Genomic DNA, 19,231 nt, shown 5'->3' with positions numbered 1-19,231 from the left:
TCCCAAGGGTAAAAGGAGAAACTGGACCACAAACGTTGTTGTCCAATTTGTTTTGAGTACGCTGATACCTCATATGTGGGGGTAAACCACTGTTTGGGCGCACGGCAGAACTCGGAAGGGAAGGAGCGCCATTTGACTTTTTGAATGAAAAATTGGCTCCAATCTTTAGCGGACACCATGTCGCGTTTGGAGAGCCCCCGTGTGCCTAAACATTGGAGCTCCCCCACAAGTGACCCCATTTTGGAAACTAGACGCCCCAAGGAACTTATCTAGATGCATAGTGAGCACTTTAAACCCCCAGGTGCTTCACAAATTGATCCGTAAAAATGAAAAAGTACTTTTTTTTCACGAAAAAATTCTTTTAGCCTCAATTTTTTAATTTTCACATGGGCAACAGGATAAAATGGATCCTAAAATTTGTTGGGCAATTTCTCCTGAGTACGCCGATACCTCATATGTGGGGGTAAACCACTGTTTGGGCGCATGGCAAGGCTCGGAAGGGAAGGCGCGCCATTTGACTTTTTGAATGGAAAATGAGCTCCAATCGTTAGCGGACACCATGTCGCGTTTGGAGAGCCCCTGTGTGCCTAAACATTGGAGCTCCCCCACAAGTGACCCCATTTTGGAAACTAGACCCCCCAAGGAACTTATCTAGATGCATAGTGAGCACTTTAAACCAACAAGTGCTTCACAGAAGTTTATAACGCAGATTATTTTTAAGAATATTTTAAGAATAATTTTTCTTTCCTCAAAAATGATTTTGAATCAGAATTTTTTATTTTCCCAAGGGTAACAGGAGAAATTGGACCCCAAATGTTGTTGTCCAGTTTGTCCTGAGTACGATGATACCCCATATGTGGGGGTAAACTACTGTTTGGGCACACGTCGGGGTTCGGAAGGGAAGTAGTGACGTTTTGAAATGCAGACTTTGATGGAATGCTCTGCGGGCGTCACGTTGCGTTTGCAGAGCCCCTGATGTGCCTAAACAGTAGAAACCCCCCACAAGTGACCCCATTTTGGAAACTAGACCCCTAAAGGAACTTATCTAGATGTGTGGTGAACACTTTGAACCCCTTAGTGCTTCACAGAAGTTTATAACGCAGAGCCGTGAAAATAATAAATACGTTTTCTTTCCTCAAAAAATTTTTTTAGCCCTGATTTTTTTATTTTCCCAAGGGTAACAGGAGAAATTTGACCCCAAGAGTTGTTGTCCAGTTTCTCCTGAGTATGCTGATACCCCATATGTGGGGGTAAACCACTGTTTGGGCACATGCCGGGGCTTGGAAGTGAAGTAGTGATGTTTTGAAATGCAGACTTTGATGGAATGCTCTGCGGGCGTCACGTTGCGTTTGCAGAGCCCCTGATGTGCCTAAACAGTAGAAACCCCCCACAAGTGACCCCATTTTGGAAACTAGACTCCCAAAGGAACTTATCTAGATGTGTGGTGAGCACTTTGAACCCCCAAGTGCTTCACAGAAGTTTATAACGCAGAGCCGTGAAAATAATAAATACATTTTCTTTCCTCAAAAAAAATTTTTTTAGCCCTGATTTTTTTATTTTCCCAAGGGTAACAGGAGAAATTTGACCCCAAGAGTTGTTGTCCAGTTTCTCCTGAGTATGCTGATACCCCATATGTGGGGGTAAACCACTGTTTGGGCACATGCCGGGGCTTGGAAGTGAAGTAGTGATGTTTTGAAATGCAGACTTTGATGGAATGCTCTGCGGGCCTCACGTTGCGTTTGCAGAGCCCCTGATGTGCCTAAACAGTAGAAACCCCCCACAAGTGACCCCATTTTGGAAACTAAACCCCCAAGGGAACTTATCTAGATGTGTGGTGAGCATTTTGAACCCCCAAGTGCTTCACAGAAGTTTATAACGCAGAGCCATGAAAATAAAAAAATCATTTTTCTTTCCTCAAAAATAATTTTTTAGCCCGCAATTTTTTATTTTCCCAAGGGTTACAGGAGAAATTGGACCCCAATCGTTGTTGATCAGTTTCTCCTGAGTACACTGGTACCCCATATGTGGGGGTAAACCACTGTTTGGGCACACGTCGGGGCTCGGAAGGGAGAGAGCACCATTTTACTTTTTCAACGCAAGATTGGCTGAAATCAATGGTGGCGCCGTGGCGCGTTTGGAGACCCCCTGATGTGCCTAAAAAGTGGAAACCCCTCAATTCTAACTCCAACACTAACCCCAACACACCCCTAACTCTAATCCCAACCCTAACCACAACCCTAACCCCAACACACCCCTAACCCTAGTCTTACCCCTAATTCCAACCCTAACCCTAAGGCTATGTGCTCACGTTGCGGATTTGTGTGGATTGTTCCGCAGTTTTTGAAAAATCTGCAGGTAAAACGCACTGCGCTTTACCTGCGGATTTACCGCGGATTTCCAGTGTTTTTTGTGTGGATTTCACTTGCGGATTCCTATTATGGAACAGGTGTAAAACGCTGCGGAATTGCACAAAGAATTGACATGCTGCGGAAAATACAACGCAGCGTTTCCGCGCTGTATTTTCCGCACCATGGGCACAGCGGATTTGGTTTTCCATAGGTTTACGTGGTACTGTAAACGTGATGGAAAACTGATACGAATCCGCAGCGACCAATCCGCTGCGGATCCGCAGCCAAATCCGCACCGTGTGCACATAGCCTAATTCTAACCCTAATTCCAACCCTAACCCTAATTCTAACCCTAATTCTAACCCTAATTCTAACCCTAGCCCTAAGTGCAACCCTAGCCCTAAGTGCAACCCTAGCCCTAAGTGCAACCCTAGCCCTAAGTGCAACCCTAGCCCTAAGTGCATCCCTAGCCCTAAGTGCAACCCTAGCCCTAAGTGCAACCCTAAGTGCAACCCTAGCCCTAAGTGCAACCCTAGCCCTAAGTGCAACCCTAACCCTAAGTGCAACCCTAAGTGCAACCCTAGCCCTAAGTGCAACCCTAAGTGCAACCCTAAGTGCAACCCTAAGTGCAACCCTAGCCCTAAGTGCAACCCTAAGTGCAACCCTAGCCCTAAGTGCAACCCTAAGTGCAACCCTAAGTGCAACCCTAGCCCTAAGTGCAACCCTAAGTGCAACCCTACCCCTAACCCTACCCCTAACCCTACCCCTAACCGTACCCCTAACCGTACCCCTAACCGTACCCCTAACCCTACCCCTACCCCTACCCCTAATGGAAAAACAAAAATAATTATATTTTCTATATTTTATTATGGGGGTGATAAAGGGGGGGATTTATTTACTATTTTTTTTATTTTGATCGCTGTGATAGAACTTATCACAGCGACCAAAATGTGCAGGAACGAATCTGCCGGCTGGCAGATTCGGCGGGCGCACTGCGCATGCGCCCGCCATTTTCCAAGATGGCGGCGCCCATGAAGAAGACGGCCGGACACCGGGAGGGACATCGGAGCTAGGTAAGTATGGGGGGGTGGGATTGGAACACGGGAGGGGATCGGAGGACCTGGGGAGCGGATAGGAGGACCAGGGGAGCCGACAGGAGGGAGGAGGGGAGCGGAATGGAGATCGGGGCAAAAAGGACGACTGGGGAGGTGATCGGTGGGGTGGGGGCAGATCGGGGTCTCCAGCCATGGCAGATGCTATTGCAGCATCGGCCATGGCTGGATTGTAATATTTCGCCATTTTCATAGGTGAAATATTACAAATCGCTCTGATTGGCAGTTTCACTTTCAACAGCCAATCAGAGCGATCGTAGCCACGGGGGGGTGAAGCCACCCCCCCTGGGCTGAAGTACCACTCCCCCTGTCTCTGCAGATCGGGTAAAATGGGAGTTAACCCCTTCACCCGATCTGCAGGGACGCGATCATTCTGTGACACAGCATATGCATCACAGGTCGGATTGGCACCGACTTTCATGACGCATACGCTGTGTCACAGGTCGGGAAGGGGTTAAAGTTACCTTTGTGGCATATTTTTTTTCCAAAATATAGACACATTGTGTCACCAATCACAAGCTAAACTAAGCAAAAGGTGGTGTAAATATGTGCTAAATGTATCATCTAGCATAAGCCACTGTGATAGATATGGAGCATTTTAAGACTGTCTAGTCTAGGTTAGATAGAACTAGTAAATACTGTATATACTATGCCAAGCACCATCTCTGTTTCTTAAAGTGCTCCTTTCATGGGATTTTGATTATAACATTTACCAAAATGTCTGTAGGATCTGAGCTATCAGAGTGGAAATCAAATTCTAAGGCAACTTTTCTTTTTTTCTTCACAGCATCTTGCAGATGTGCAGAAATATTTTCATACTTTGGTGGAGTCTTCACAGAAAATGTCTGAAAGGAAGCATACAGCTTTTAACATTTGATTAATTCATGAATTCAAGAGAACAGAAAAGGAAAAATATCACTATAAAGTAAAATTAATGGTGCTATATAAAAAAAAAAATAATAATAATAATAAAAAAAAACAAACAGCAGATTACAAAAATATAATGAAGAAAAGAAAATATAAAGTAACATTTAAAGATTTCTCACCAAGTCAAAAGTGTCTAGTTCTTGTTCTTATTTTATTCTTGCTGAGTATTTTATTCCCCTGAGTATTCAGGGCTTTTTTTTAATCCACCATAAGGATCCAGAGGTATGGGCCTTTTTTTTAGTGTAATTTTTATAGTATTTTCCCAGGGGATGTGGTCCACAGGATTCTCTGGGGATGTACATAATCTTTAGGCTGCTTTGCATTACTAGTCTGTGAGTAAGGACCATAAAAAGTAGCACTAAATTAAATAGTCCTTTCTCTCTGGAACTGTATGGTTTGTTTAAAAAAATCAGCGGATTACTCAGGGGAGCAGTAGGAATAAAAAAAGAGCAAAAACTGGCCAAATATGAAGTGGTGACAGGTCCTATTTAGACACATTAAGTTACATGTGAAAAAGAACAATTTAAAGATACAAACTGCATTTTCTGACAGTACAAACACAAAAATGGAAGCTGTTCCACATTATTTGTTCACGACAATCCATTTCACTTAATCTCTTACTGCCAAAGCTTGTTTTTACCTTTCTGACCAGGCCAAATTTTTCAAAACTGAAGTGTCACTTTATGTGATAATACCTCTGTAATGCTTTCACATATCCTGGTAATTCTGATACTGTTTTTTTTTGTCACACATTTTCCTTATATTAATGGTAAATTTGCAAAATTCAACATTTTCAAACTGTAAGTTTTTATGCCCTAAAAACAGTTTTATCACACTAAAATGTAAATAACTAAATAAATAACGTTTATAACATGTCTACTTTACAAAAGCATCATTTGAAACATCTTTATTTTGTTAGGATGTCAGAAATGATAAAAGTTTAGCACCTATTTTTCATTTTTAATGAAGTTTAAAAAACATTTATTTTTTAGCAACTACTTAACTTTTGAAAGAGCTTTGTGGGACCTACAGTAAATGTCTTAAAACCCGCAAACCATTTTCAATACTGATCACCTCCACACATTCAAAATCACAATTAGGCTATAGTTACATGTTCAGTTTTTGGTCAGTATTTCACATCAGTATTTGTAAGCCAAAACCAGGAGTGGGTCAAAAATACACAATTGGTGCACTTGTTTCTATTATACATTTTCCTCTGATTGTTCCACTCCTGGTTTTGGCTTACAAATACAGAGGAGAAATACTGACCAAATACTGATAGTGTGACCGTAGCCTTAGAAAGTACCGTATATTAACCATTCAGGTGCTTCACAAGAATTAAAGCACACTGGAAGGAAAAAAAATGTAAATTTGTTTTACTAAATTTAACCCCAAATTTTTCATTCTCACAAGGGTCAATATGTTTAGGCATTTGGCAGGGTTTAAAAGGGAATGGGCGCTTATTTCATTTGTGGAGAAAAAGTTGGCTAGAATAGATTGCGGATGCCATGTCACATGTACACTGCCCCTGAGTTGCCTAAACAGAAGGAAACCACCAAACATTACCCTATTTTGTAAACTGTAAACTGTACCCCTAAGGGAAATCACGTACAAATCTTACACCTTTTAATCCCCTTCACCCCAAGCCTGTTTTCACCTTCCTGACCATGCCATTTTTTTTCAATTCTGATCAATGTTCCTTTATGAGGCTATAACTCTAGAACGCTTCAAAGGATCCCACTGATTCTAAGACTGTTTTCTGGTGACATATTGTACTTCATGATAATGGTAAATACGACTAGTGTTTATTTGTAAAAATATTGGAAATTTGGATATCACTTACACTGCGACTAGAGATGAGCGAACCCAATCAGTGTCGGTATCGAACACCTACTCACCAGGAAGTCAGTATTACTGCTTCGGTTTGGCACACCGAACACCAGGTGTTTTTCAAGCTGTAAAGTGCAAGTCAGCACAGCAAAAACTGGTTCAGATCAGCGGTAAAATCATTACCGCCAGGCAGCCTGCCCTGCGCTCTAAAAACATCATTAAAAAAAAAATAGCATGGGTTGCCCTGTATTTCTGATAACCATCAAAGCAAAACTGACAGCTTTAGCAAGATTGGTTATCAAGAATAGAGGGATAAATGGTGTGTGGTCTCCCCCATTTTTGACAACCTGCCATGCTAAAGCAGACAACTGGGGGCTGGTATTCTCAGGCTAGTAAGGGGCCATAGATATTGGTCCCACCAGCCTAAAAATAGGAGCCTGCAGCCACCCAGAAAGGGCCAAATCTGACACTTTGCCCTGCTTTTCCCACTTGCCTTGCAGCATTGGCAAGTGGGGTAATATTTGTAGGGTTGAGGTCACCTTTCTATTGTCTGGTGACATCAAGCCCATGGCTTAGTAGTGGAGAATCGTTTATCTCCTTTGAGACTCTGCCTTTTTTCATTTTTGCGTTTGCTTTTTGCTCCCCTTCTTCCTAGAGAAATAACTTATTTTATTTTTCTGTCAATATGGCCATGTGAGGGCTTGTTTTTAGTAGGATGAGTTGTACTTTTGAACAACACCATATGCTGTGCACAAAAACGGGAAAAAAATTCCAAGGGTGGTGAAATTGCAAAAAAAGTGCAATTCCACAATGGTTTTTGGGATTTTTTTTACCATGTTCACCAAATGCTAAAACTGACCTGCCATTCTGATTCACCACAGGTCGTTATGAGTTCATAGACACCAAACATGTCTGGATTTTTTTTCACCACTTAAATAAAAAAGAACCTAAAGTTTGATAAATAAGAAAAAAAAATTGCGCCATTTTCCAATAACCGTAGCGTCTCTATTTTTCTTGATCTTGGGTTGGGTGAGGGCTTATTTTTTGTGTGCCAAGCTGTCGTTTTTATTGATACCATTTTGGTGCATTTACGATCTTTTGATCGCCCGTTATTGCATTTTGATGCAATGTCACAGAGACCAAAATAACGTAATTCTGGCATTTTGACTTTTCCTTCACTACGCCATTTAGCCTTTAGGTAAATCCTTTTTTTCATTGACTGGGCAATTCTGAACGCAGTGATACCAAATATGTATATGTTTGATTTTATTTTTATTGTTTTATTTTGAATGGGGCGAAAGGGGAGTGATATAAACTTTTATTTTTAAAATATTTTTAAAAACTTTTTTTTTACTTTTGGCATGCTTCAATAGTCTCCATGGGAGACTAGAAGCTGCCATAACCCAATTGATTTTGCTGCATACAGGCGATGATCAGATCACCTGTATGTAACAGAATTGCTGACTTGCTATGAGTGCCGACCACCGGGCAGCGCACATAGCAATCCGGCACTGACAACCATAGAGGTTTTCAGGAGACGTCTGGTTGTCATGCCAACCCACCGGTGACTTGCCAGATGGCCGGAAGTGCATTAAATGCCGCTGTCAGAGTTTGACAGCAGCATTTAACTAATTAATAGCTGTGGGTGGATTGCTATTCCACTTGTGGCTGTTCCGGGCATGCCAGCTGTTCAAAACAGCTGACATGTATCGGGAAAGATGTGGGCTCACTGCCGGAGCCCACATCAAAGGGAGGGAAGCGACCTGCACAGTACTAGAATGGCAGAGGTCGCAAATGGGTTATAAGACACCTATCCATTACTAATCCTATAGTTGTATTGTAAATAAACACACAGCAAATATAAAGTCTTTTATTTAAAATATAAACAAAACACACACTGATGCACAAGTTTTGCCCATTCTCTATCAGGATTCGGTTTTGGCCAAAATCTTGAAAAAAGGCTATCGTTGTGTTCCCAGGCATGCCAGAACTTTAGGTAATATTTTATCCCCAAGTCTTTTTGTCAGTGCAGAAAAGAGACCTGTATGGTTGACACAAAAAGGGTGTTATAAATGTGGGAGAAAAAAGTGCACCCTGTGTAGACATATGGTGAGAACAAATGAATTTTGTAATGGTATGACCAACAAGAAATATTTGATTAATGCATGTATTAATTGTAACACCACACACGTTGTTTACATGGCGACGTGCATGGTGTGCAATAACTACTACATAGGGTGCACGGTGAGACCCCTTAAGAAAAGAATTGGAGAACATATTACGGCTGCGAAGCCTGATGGCACTGTCAAGCGTAGGGGATTGTCTGGACTTTCCAAACATTTTCGGGAGAATCATAATGGAGATGTAAGTTCCCTGAGGGTTAAAGGCATAGAGAGTCGGAAAGCCGGCCCGTGGTGGGGACTGGGAGCGCACTTTTGAGGTGTAGGGAAGCCTATTGGATAATAGAGTTGGGAGCTAGATTCCCTATAGGGCTAAATTATCGCAGCGACATTAGCTATTTTTATTAATAGCGGCTGGCTGTTTGAGTGTATATAATTATTGCAAAAATATATATATATTTTTTTTTCTCTTTATGCTATTGCAGCAGATGCTCAGCTTTGACATATAGCACACACAAACATATAGCATACAGATTGTGCTAGTCATTACTGTAGCAGATGTATAGCTGTGATACACAGCATACATAGGCTACATTGGATGTTATTGTGGCAGAGGCTCAGCTATGATACACAGCATACTTGGGCTGCATTGGGTGATATTGTAGCGGATGCTCAGCTGTGATACACAGTGTGCATTGGCTGCAAAAGATGATATTGTAACGGATGCTCAGCTGTGAAATATAACATACACAGATTGTACTAGATGTTATTTTAGTATATGCTCAGCTGTGATACACAGCACAAATAGACTGCAGTGGATGTCATTGTACCAGATGCTCAGCCGTAACATACTGTATATCATATTCAGGTTGTATTGGATATTATTGTAGCAGATGCTTAGCTGTTATGCACAACACACAGGCTAAACCACAGAGTTGTTATATTGAGTCAGTAGGAATATCTCTCACAAACTTATTTTGTGTGGATAAGGAGGCGATAATCTGTGTAGGCATCATGAATTCTGGTAGGCTATGAGAACATTTGATTTTGTAATGAATGTAAACCAATCATGTCAAGCAACAGGTGTACACGGTTTTACTTAATGGAATGGGTATATAAGGATGTTTTTATGTATTGTTCATATGCCTATAACTAAGAACTTTGTTCGAAACGTGTCAGGCGCTTAGGGGCTGCATCCCCACATGATGATTTTTTCTTGACATGAGAATAAAGTACTGAAGATTTTATGAAGAGACGCCTGGTGCTGGAACTTTTTCCTTTCCTTTTTGCAGATAAATAAAACACACTTTTCCTTTTTTTAATTAAAAATAACAAACATCGTTATACTCACCTAATGCCCATTGCATTGAACCATCGACGCCTGTAATAGAACAAAAATAAAAAAACAACCCTATCACTCCTGTCCGAGGTTCTGTCCCACGCCGTGATCCATGTCTGACAATTAAAAGTTTTCAACCTGGAGAATGCCAACATGGGACCGTCCAGGCTTAGAATCACTGATGAATGAGCAGCAGCAGTGACTAGCGGAGACATCATTGAGGTTACTGCAGGTCACTTAGGCTGCGTTCCCAGCCGGGCCAATGAACTGCAGTGACCTACCTCCAGTGAGATCACTGCTAACACAGTGAGAAAAAGTCTCATAGTGCAGAGTCAAGTTCACAGCAATTTGAATTCACCACAGTGAAATTCTCCTGGTAAAATACAGTGAACTCACTTCTGCACCATGAGACATTTTCTCACGGTGCTGAGGTCACTGCAGTTCATTGGCACAGCTGGGAACACAGCCTCAGTGACCTGAAGTAACCTGGATGACATTACATTTTTTTTCCACAAAAATGTTGCAGGAATATGAAATTTATACAAATCAAATCTTTTAAAGGGGTTATCCACTGCTCAGAGAACCCCTTATGAATCCCCATGTTTCCCATCTGTAAAATAATAACACTTCTACTTACCTCAAGTATGCGCACCATTCCAGCGGTATTGTCAGTGGCTCTCCTGATGATCCTGTGACATAACAATGTCACTGCAGTCACTGTCACTGCAGTCAATAAGGAGACTTACACCTGCGATCTTTTGATTGCTTATATCATATGTTCCAATACCACACAGTATTGCAGTGTATAGTAAAAATCTTGGTCTCCTGTATAGTGCAGACTCAGGCTGAGGTCACACGAGTATATAAAAAAAAATTGTTCCAATTTTCATCCAGAAAAGTGGGATGATTTATTTCTCACTTGTCATCCGTGTGCTTTTACAGGACCGTCTACAGTTTCCTATGTTACAAAATTTCAATGTATCCATAAAATGCCATACTGATGGACCATCAGTATGGCATCCAATTTTTTTCTTGAACCAATCCGTTTTCGGAGTGAAATCGCAGTATGCTGCATTTTTTATTTTACATAGATTACAGCTGAAAAAAACACTCTGCAGATCTGCACTGTGTCGTTAAATAACATTGGTCTGCGTGCAATTCCTTTTTTATACTTCTGAGTTAGGCTTGGGTGGCCCCAGCCTAAGGATTCGCTTACACTAGCGTATAAAAAAAAAAAAAGGTCAGTACTATATATAAAGTACATAGTGCAGTAAATAGGAAAACATAGTGGTCCATAAATATATCACTCTAATAAGTGTGTACCTATGTAATGGACACCATACACTAGACATATACAGTGGGTAAGATAAGTATTTGATACACTGCTAATTTTGCAAGTTTTCCCACCTACAAAGAATGGAAAGGTCTGTAATTTTTTTCGTAGGTACAATTAAACTGTGAGAGACAGAATCTAAAAATAAAAAATCACATTGCATGATTCTTAAAAAATTAAATTGCATTTTATTGCATGAAATACGTATTTGGACACCTTCTAACCAGCAAAAACTCTGACTGTCACAGTTCTGCTTGTTAAGAAGTTCTACTCTGCACTCATTACCTGTATTAATTGTACCTGTTTGACCTTTTCTGCATAGGGAACAGGACGACTGCATTGTATTGAAGGCAGGATGGATATGGTCATGTATCGCAAAATTTTGGACAACAACTTCCTTCCTTCAGTAAGAGTTACACAAAACCCACATCCAGGGCAACTGAGGAGTACGGTGCCTTGCGAAAGTATTCGGCTCCCTGGAACTTTTCAACTTTTTCCCACATATCATGCTTCAAACATAAAGATACCAAATGTAAATTTTTGGTGAAGAATCAACAACTAGTGGAACACAATTGTGAAGTTGAACGAAATTTATTGGTAATTTAAAATTTTTTGTGGAAATTCAAAAACTGAAAAGTGGGGCGTGCAATATTATTCGGCCCCTTTACTTTCAGTGCAGCAAACTCACTCCAGAAGTTCATTGTGGATCTCTGAATGATCCAATGTTGTCCTAAATACCTAATGATGATAAATATAATCCACCTGTGTGTAATCAAGTCTCCGTATAAATGCACCTGCTCTATGATAGTCTCAGGGTTCTGTTTGAAGCACAGAGAGCATCATGAAGACCAAGGAACACAACAGGCAGGTCCGTGATACTGTTGTGGAGAAGTTTAAAGCCGGATTTGGATACAAAATGATTTCCAAAACTTTAAACATCCCAAGGAGCACTGTGCAAGTGATCATATTGGAATGGAAGGAGTATCATACCACTGAAAATCTACCAAGATCCGGCCATCCCTCTAAACTTTCATCTAAAACAAGGAGAAGACTGATAAGAGATGCAGCCAAGAGGCCCATGATCACTCTGGATGAACTGCAGAGATCTACAGCTGTGGTGGGACAGTCTGTCCATAGGACAACAATCAGTTGTAAAGTGCACAAATCTGGCCTTTATGGAAGAGTGGCAAGAAGAAAGCCATTTCTCAAAGATATCCATAAAAAGTGTCATTTAAGTTAGCAACAAGCCACCTGGGAGACACACCAAACATGTGGAAGAAGGTGCTCTGGTCAGATGAAACCAAAATCGAACTTTTTGGCAACAATGCCAAACGATATGTTTGGCGTAAAGGCAACACAGCTCATCACCCTAAACACACCATCCCCACAGTCAAACATTGTGGTGGCAGCATCATGGTTTGTGCCTGCTTTTCTTCAGCAGGGACAGGGAAGATAGTTAAAATTGATGGGAAGATGGATGGAGCCAAATACAGGACCATTCTTGAAGAAAACCTGTTGGAGTCTGCAAAAGACCTGAGACTAGGATGGAGATTAGTCTTCCAACAAGACAATGATCCCAAGCATAAAGAAAAATCTACAATGTAATGGTTCACAAATACACATATCCAGGTGTTAGAAAGCCCAAGTCAAAGTCCAGACCTCAGTCCAATCGAGAATCTGTGGAAAGAGCTGAAAACTGCTGTTCACAAATGATCTCCATCAAACCTCACTGAGCTCGAGCTGTTTACAAAGGAAGAATGGGCAAGAATTTCAGTCTCTCGATGTTCAAAACTGATAGAGACATACCCCAAGCGACTTGCAGCTGTAATCGCAGCAAAAGGTGGCGCAACAAAGTATTAAGTTAACGGAGCCAAACAATATTGCACGCCCCACTTTTCAGTTTTTGAATTTCCACAAAAATTTAAAATAAGCAATAAATTTCGTTCAACTTCACAATTGTGTTCCACTTGTTGATTCTTCACAAAAAATTTACATTTGGTATCTTTATGTTTGAAGCATGATATGTGGGAAAAGGTTGAAAAGTTCCAGGGAGCTGAATACTTTCTCAAGGCACTGTAGCTCCGTAAGAAGCATTTCAAGGTCCTAGAGTGGACTAGTCAGTCTCCAGAACTAATCCCAATAGAAAATCTTTGGAGGGAGCTAAAACTCAATGTTGCCCAGCGACAGCCCCAAAATCTGAAAGTTCTGGAGAAGATCTGTGTGGAGGAATGGGACAAAATCCCAGCTGCAGTGTGTGCAAACATGATCAAGAACTACAGGAAACGTCTGACCTCTGTATTTGCAAACAAAGGTTTCTGTACCAAATAATAAGTTCTGCTTTTCTATTGCATCAAATACCAATAGAAAAAAATACCAAAATACTTATTTTATGCAAATAAATGCAAATTAATTATGTAAAAATCATACAATGTGATTTTCTGAATTTTTTTAAGATTCTGTCTCTCACAGTTGAACTCTACCTATGATAAAAATTACAGACCTTTCCTTTCTTTGTAGGTGGGATAATTTGCAAAATTGGCAGTGCATTAAATACTTATTTTCCTCACTGTATGAATGAGCTATCAGCATAATTTATGAAGATATATATATATATATATATATATATATATATATATACACTCACCGGCCACTTTATTAGGTACACCATGCTAGTAACGGGTTGGACCCCCTTTTGCCTTCAGAACTGCCTCAATTCTTCGTGGCATAGATTCAACAAGGTGCTGGAAGCATTCCTCAGAGATTTTGGTCCATATTGACATGATGGCATCACACAGTTGCCGCAGATTTGTCGGCTGCACATCCCAAAGATGCTCCATACAAGGCAGGATGGATCCATGCTTTCATGTTGTTTACGCCAAATTCTGACCCTACCATCCGAATGTCGCAGCAGAAATCGAGACTCATCAGACCAAGCAACGTTTTTCCAATCTTCTACTGTCCAATTTCGATGAGCTTGTACAAATTGTAGCCTCAGTTTCCTGTTCTTAGCTGAAAGGAGTGGTACCCGGTGTGGTCTTCTGCTGCTGTAGCCCATCTGCCTCAAAGTTCGACGCACTGTGCGTTCAGAGATGCTCTTAGGCCTACCTTGGTTGTAACGGGTGGCGATTTGAGTCACTGTTGCCTTTCTATCAGCTCGAACCAGTCTGCCCATTCTCCTCTGACCTCTGGCATCAACAAGGCATTTCCGCCCACAGAACTGCCGCTCACTGTTTTTTTTTTCTTTTTCGGACCATTCTCTGTAAACCCTAGAGATGGTTGTGCGTGAAAATCCCAGTAGATCAGCAGTTTCTGAAATACTCAGACCAGCCCTTCTGGCACCAACAACCATGCCACGTTCAAAGGCACTCAAATCACCTTTCTTCCCCATACTGATGCCCGGTTTGAACTGCAGGAGATTGTCTTGACCATGTCTACATGCCTAAATGCACTGAGTTGCCGCCATGTGATTGGCTGATTAGAAATTAAGTGTTAACAAGAAGTTGGACAGGTGTACCTAATAAAGTGGCCGGTGAGTGTATATATATATATATATATATATATATATGCTACAGACAGCAGGACTCCATGGGTGTCCTCGATCTCCGGAAAGCGGTCCGGGCGAGATGAAATCTTCAGATAAAGATGAAATCCTCAGATGACATTGAGACCTACCTGAACATGTTTGAGAGAGGGGTTGAGAGGAAAAGTCTACCCCGGGATCAATGGGCAGAAGTTATCTCTCCATTTCTGGAGTTAGGACCCCAGAAGACCTATTTTGACTTGCTGGCTGAGCAAGTGGTGGACTACACAAGCGTCAACGGTGAGATCCTAGCACAAATTGGCGTAAATGGATAAATGGATTGGTACAAGCCGAGCATGTGCATCAGTGGGAGTTTAACTCTTTTGAACCAGTGAGATCCCAGTGTTATGACTTACTGGACCTGATACACACGGGGTTGCAACCCTAGGTACTGTCTCACACTGCCAAGATAGACCGTGGCTGGATACATTCTTGGTGGCCTTACCACACTCCCTTCAGTGTTCGGTCGGATAGGAATTCCCTAGTAATGCATTCCAGATGGTGGAACTTGTAAAGCGATATGGGGTTACCGAAGAACTCCAGGGAGAGTCTCCGCAAAGTGTGGCAGGAAATTCCCAAAAATCCCCACCCCATTGAGCAGGACCAAGGGTCGCCACTCAGAATGTATACAACAGGGAACAGGCAGCGATAGTCTGTTGGCGTTGTCATGAGCCAGGCCACATAAGGGCTGTTTATCCCCACCTGGCTGAGCCAATGAACACAAACTTTGCTATGTATCTAAAAGTGTCTGTGAGATGAAAACCACGGAAACCCCAGTGACAAACATGCATGTCAAGTTGAAATAGAGGGCAACCCGGCTGTAGCCTTCCTGGACTTAGGGAGCCTCATAACCCTGGTATGGGCTAACGTAATGCGACCCAACGAGTTCAGCGGCTGGTAAATCGGGGTGTTATGTATGTACACATGGGGACTTAAAAGATTATCCCACTGCACTGCACTTACTAATTTCTCAGTAATTGGTTATAATGAATGTGTACCTCCATGCAAAATGAAAACTTCATAGTGCTACTGAAAAAGGCATGTATATTACATGGGAAGATTTTTTTTTCCTCTCAAGCTCAATTCATTTTACAATTAATGTTGTAGTTACAGTGATGCTGCAAGTCCAGTCATGGTACAGTACCAGACTCTACATGCCTGTTAGCACACATTACTCTTCCAATGTTCCCTCTTCTCATTAATAAACTCTGATGTTACACTACTTGAAAATGTGTTGAGGCTGCTGTAGCAGCAGCTTGTAATTCTCTGAGTGATCTGTTCAAGGTATTTTGATTATGTCTATCTGCTTCTGCAACTGACCTCCAGAATTAAATAAGGTTTGTATTAAATCAAGTCTCCATCAGGGACAAGGAAAAAATTTGAGACACAATGCACTTAAAACTTTTCTACCTTTGAAACACTTTTGCTACTTTTATATGAAGTATAAGAGAATGCATTCTTATTATCAGGAATTCTTCCTCTTTCCTTCACTGGGGTTTTCATTGAGAAAGATGATGAATTCTGCTTATATTCAATCTTGGTAGACTGCAATGGAGTTTCCATAAATACAGTTTGAACTTCCTAATAGATAAATAGAAATACAGAATGTGATAAAGGTTTCCTGATGATAACAAAGTTTAATCAAATATAGTTTACCTTGTGCTGCATGCTTGACTTAAAGTTCATTTTCTCCTTCAAAGATAAAAAAATATTAAAGTATTGCAAAGAAAAAAGTTGTATACGATTACAGAAAAAAAAAGAACATTATCAATGGCTATCCAGTTTTTAAAGTGAACCTGTCACCATGATAATTCAGTCCAAACTGCAGGTTATAGAGCAGGGGCAGCTTGGCAGATTGATACATAGTTTGTGAGAAAATGTTCTGTATAACCAGTGTTTTAAATCATTTAAACTGTAGACTGTGAGCCCTCGCGGGCCTCTCTCCTTCTGTACTTGTGTGTGCCTTGTTTTGCTCATGTTTATTGTACTTGTCTATAATTTCTCCTTCCACGTGTAAAGCGCCATTGAATAAATGGCACTATAAAAATGAATAATAATAATTTAAACCTGTACTCTTTCTGGGATTTGTGGTCCCGTGGGAGGTCCTACCAGTTTCTGTATGCACTCTTATACAAAGAACTAGATGGTGGCCCGATTCTAACGCATCGGGTATTCTAGAATATGTATGTATGTACGTCGCGCTGTGAGTGGGGGTTAAATTCCGCGCCAATATCGCTGATTGGTCACGCCAGGCTGGCCGATCAGCGAAGCATGGTTCAAATCCGGGGCCAATTCGCGGCCGGACTGCAACTGTCGCTGATTGGTCACAGCCGGCCAGGCACGACCAATGACCGAAGAAGTGTTTAAATCCCGAGCCAATATCGCTGATTGATCGCAGCTTGGCACGACCAATGACCGAAGTGGTCTTTAAGTACCGCGCCAATATCGCTGATTGGTTGCGGCCGGCTGTGCGCAACCAATCACTGAAGCGGTGTTTAAATCCTGTGCCAATATCGCTGATTGGTCGCGGATGGCTGGGCACGACCAATCAGCAAAGCGTGGTTTAAATCCCAAGTTAATTCGTGGTTAGACTGCGTCTGTCGCTGATTGGGCGCAGGATGTCGGGGGTTCGGGGCGCTGGATGTTGGGGGTTCGGGGTGCAGGATATAGTACAGCCACATAGTATATAACACAGCCACGTAGTATATAGCATAGCCACGTATTATGTAGTATATAGCACAGCCACGTAGTATACAGCACAGCCACATAGTATACACTGTGTTCCAAATTATTATGCAAATTGGATTTAAGTGTCATTAAAGTTTAATTTTTTGTTTTACAAATAAAACTCGTGGATGGTATTGTGTCTCAGGGCTCAATGGATCACTGAAATCAATCTTAAACACATGTGAAAATTAGTTTTCCAGGTGATTCTAATTAAAGGAAAACTACTTAAACATGATGTTCCACATTATTAAGCAGGCCACAGGTTTCAAGCAATATGGGAAATTAAAAGGATCTCTCTGCTGCTGAAAAGCCTTAAATAGTGCAATGCCGTGGACAAGGTATGAAAACATTAGATATTTCATGAAAACTTGAGAGTGATCATCATACTGTGAAGAGATTTGTGACTGAAACAGAGCACAGACAGAGTTCATGCTGACAAAGGCATAATGAGGAAGGTTTCTGCCAGACAAATTCATTGGATTAAGAGAGCAGCTGCCAAAATACCATTACAAAGCAGCAAACAGTTATTTTAAGCTGCTGGTGCCTCTGGAGTCCCTCGAACCTCAAGGTGTAGGATCCTTCAAAGGCTTGGTGTGGTCCCTAAACCTACTATTCGGACACCCCTAAACAGTGTTCACAAGCAGAAATGGTTGCAGTGGGCCTAGACATACTTGAAGACTAATTTTCAAACAGTCTTGTTTACTGATGAGTGTTGAGCAACCCTGGATGGTCCAGACGGATGGAGTAGTGGATGGTTGGTGGATGGCCACCATGTCCTAACAAGGCTGCGACGTCAGCAAGGAGGTAGATGAGTCATGTTTTGGGCCGGAATCATGGGCAAACAGTTGGTAGGGCCCTTTAAGGTTCTTAAAGGTGTGAAAATGACCTCAGCCAATCTAGAGTTTCTGACTGACAACTTTCTTCCATGGTATAAAAAGCAGAAACATGCAGAAACGTGCCTTCAGGAGCAAAATCATCTTCATGCATGACAATGCACCATTTCATGCTGCAAAGAATACCTCTGAGTCATTGGCTGCTATGGGCATAAAAGGAGATAAACTCATGGTGTGGCCATCATCTTCACCTGACCTCAGCCCTATAGAGAATAGTACAAGATCTATGAGCTTGGGAGGCAGTTCACATCAAAACAGCAGCTCTGGGAGGCTATTCTGACTTCATGCAAAGAAATACAAGCAGAAACTCTCCAAAAACTCCAGTTCAATGGATGCAAAAATTGTGAAGGTGATATCAAAGAAGGGTTCCTATGTTAACATGTAACTTGGCCTGTTAGGATGTTTTGGAGTTAAATAGCTTTTTTGTTCAGTGAATATGACCTCCTAATGCTGCCAATTCCACAAATGAGCATTTTCAGTTCTTTAAAACATATCAAATGTTTAGAAATTCTACTGTGCCTAATAATTTGGAACAGTGCATTTTGAGTTTTTATTCATTTTGGGGATTATCATTGGGAGGTTTCTTCAATAAAATTTGATGTATACTCTAACGGGTGATGACTTTCATTAGACTGACTGTCATTTGCACTGACCATTTAGGAAAATCCGAGAAAAATGTAATTTGCATAATAATTTGGAACACAGTGTATAGCACAGCCACGTAGTATATAGCAGTCACGTAGTATATAGCACAGCCACGTAGTATATAGCACAGCCACGTAGTATATAGCACAGCCACGTAGTATATAGCACAGCCAGGTAGTATATAACAAAGCCCACGTACTATATAACACAGACAGCCGCATAGTATATAGCAGAGCCACGTAGTATATAGCACAGCCACGCAGTATACAGCAGCCACATAGTATGTAGCAGCCACATAGAATATAGCAGCCACATAGTATATAACACAGCCCACGCAGTAAATAACACAGCCCACGCAGTATATAACACTACCCACG

At 41.4% G+C, this 19,231-nt stretch overlaps 1 protein-coding gene across 1 annotated transcript in view; it reads right to left on the bottom strand.

The window, feature by feature from the left end:
- Positions 1 to 19,231, bottom strand: part of LOC143817644 (synaptonemal complex protein 1-like) — a 307,299-nt gene that overhangs the window by 33,068 nt on the left and 255,000 nt on the right. The window contains exons 10-12 of the mRNA XM_077299137.1: positions 16,246 to 16,281; positions 16,000 to 16,170; positions 4,174 to 4,305 (exon numbers count right to left, since the gene is read on the bottom strand). Of these exons, the coding sequence (XP_077155252.1) occupies positions 4,174 to 4,305; positions 16,000 to 16,170; positions 16,246 to 16,281 (339 nt within the window). The remainder of the gene's footprint in view (positions 1 to 4,173; positions 4,306 to 15,999; positions 16,171 to 16,245; positions 16,282 to 19,231) is intronic.

The sequence above is a fragment of the Ranitomeya variabilis genome, chromosome 3 (assembly GCF_051348905.1).
Source record: "Ranitomeya variabilis isolate aRanVar5 chromosome 3, aRanVar5.hap1, whole genome shotgun sequence".
In the NCBI taxonomy this organism is placed as follows: domain Eukaryota; kingdom Metazoa; phylum Chordata; class Amphibia; order Anura; family Dendrobatidae; genus Ranitomeya; species Ranitomeya variabilis.
Note: the sequence above shows the minus strand (reverse complement) of the source record. Positions and strands in the feature narration are given on the sequence as shown.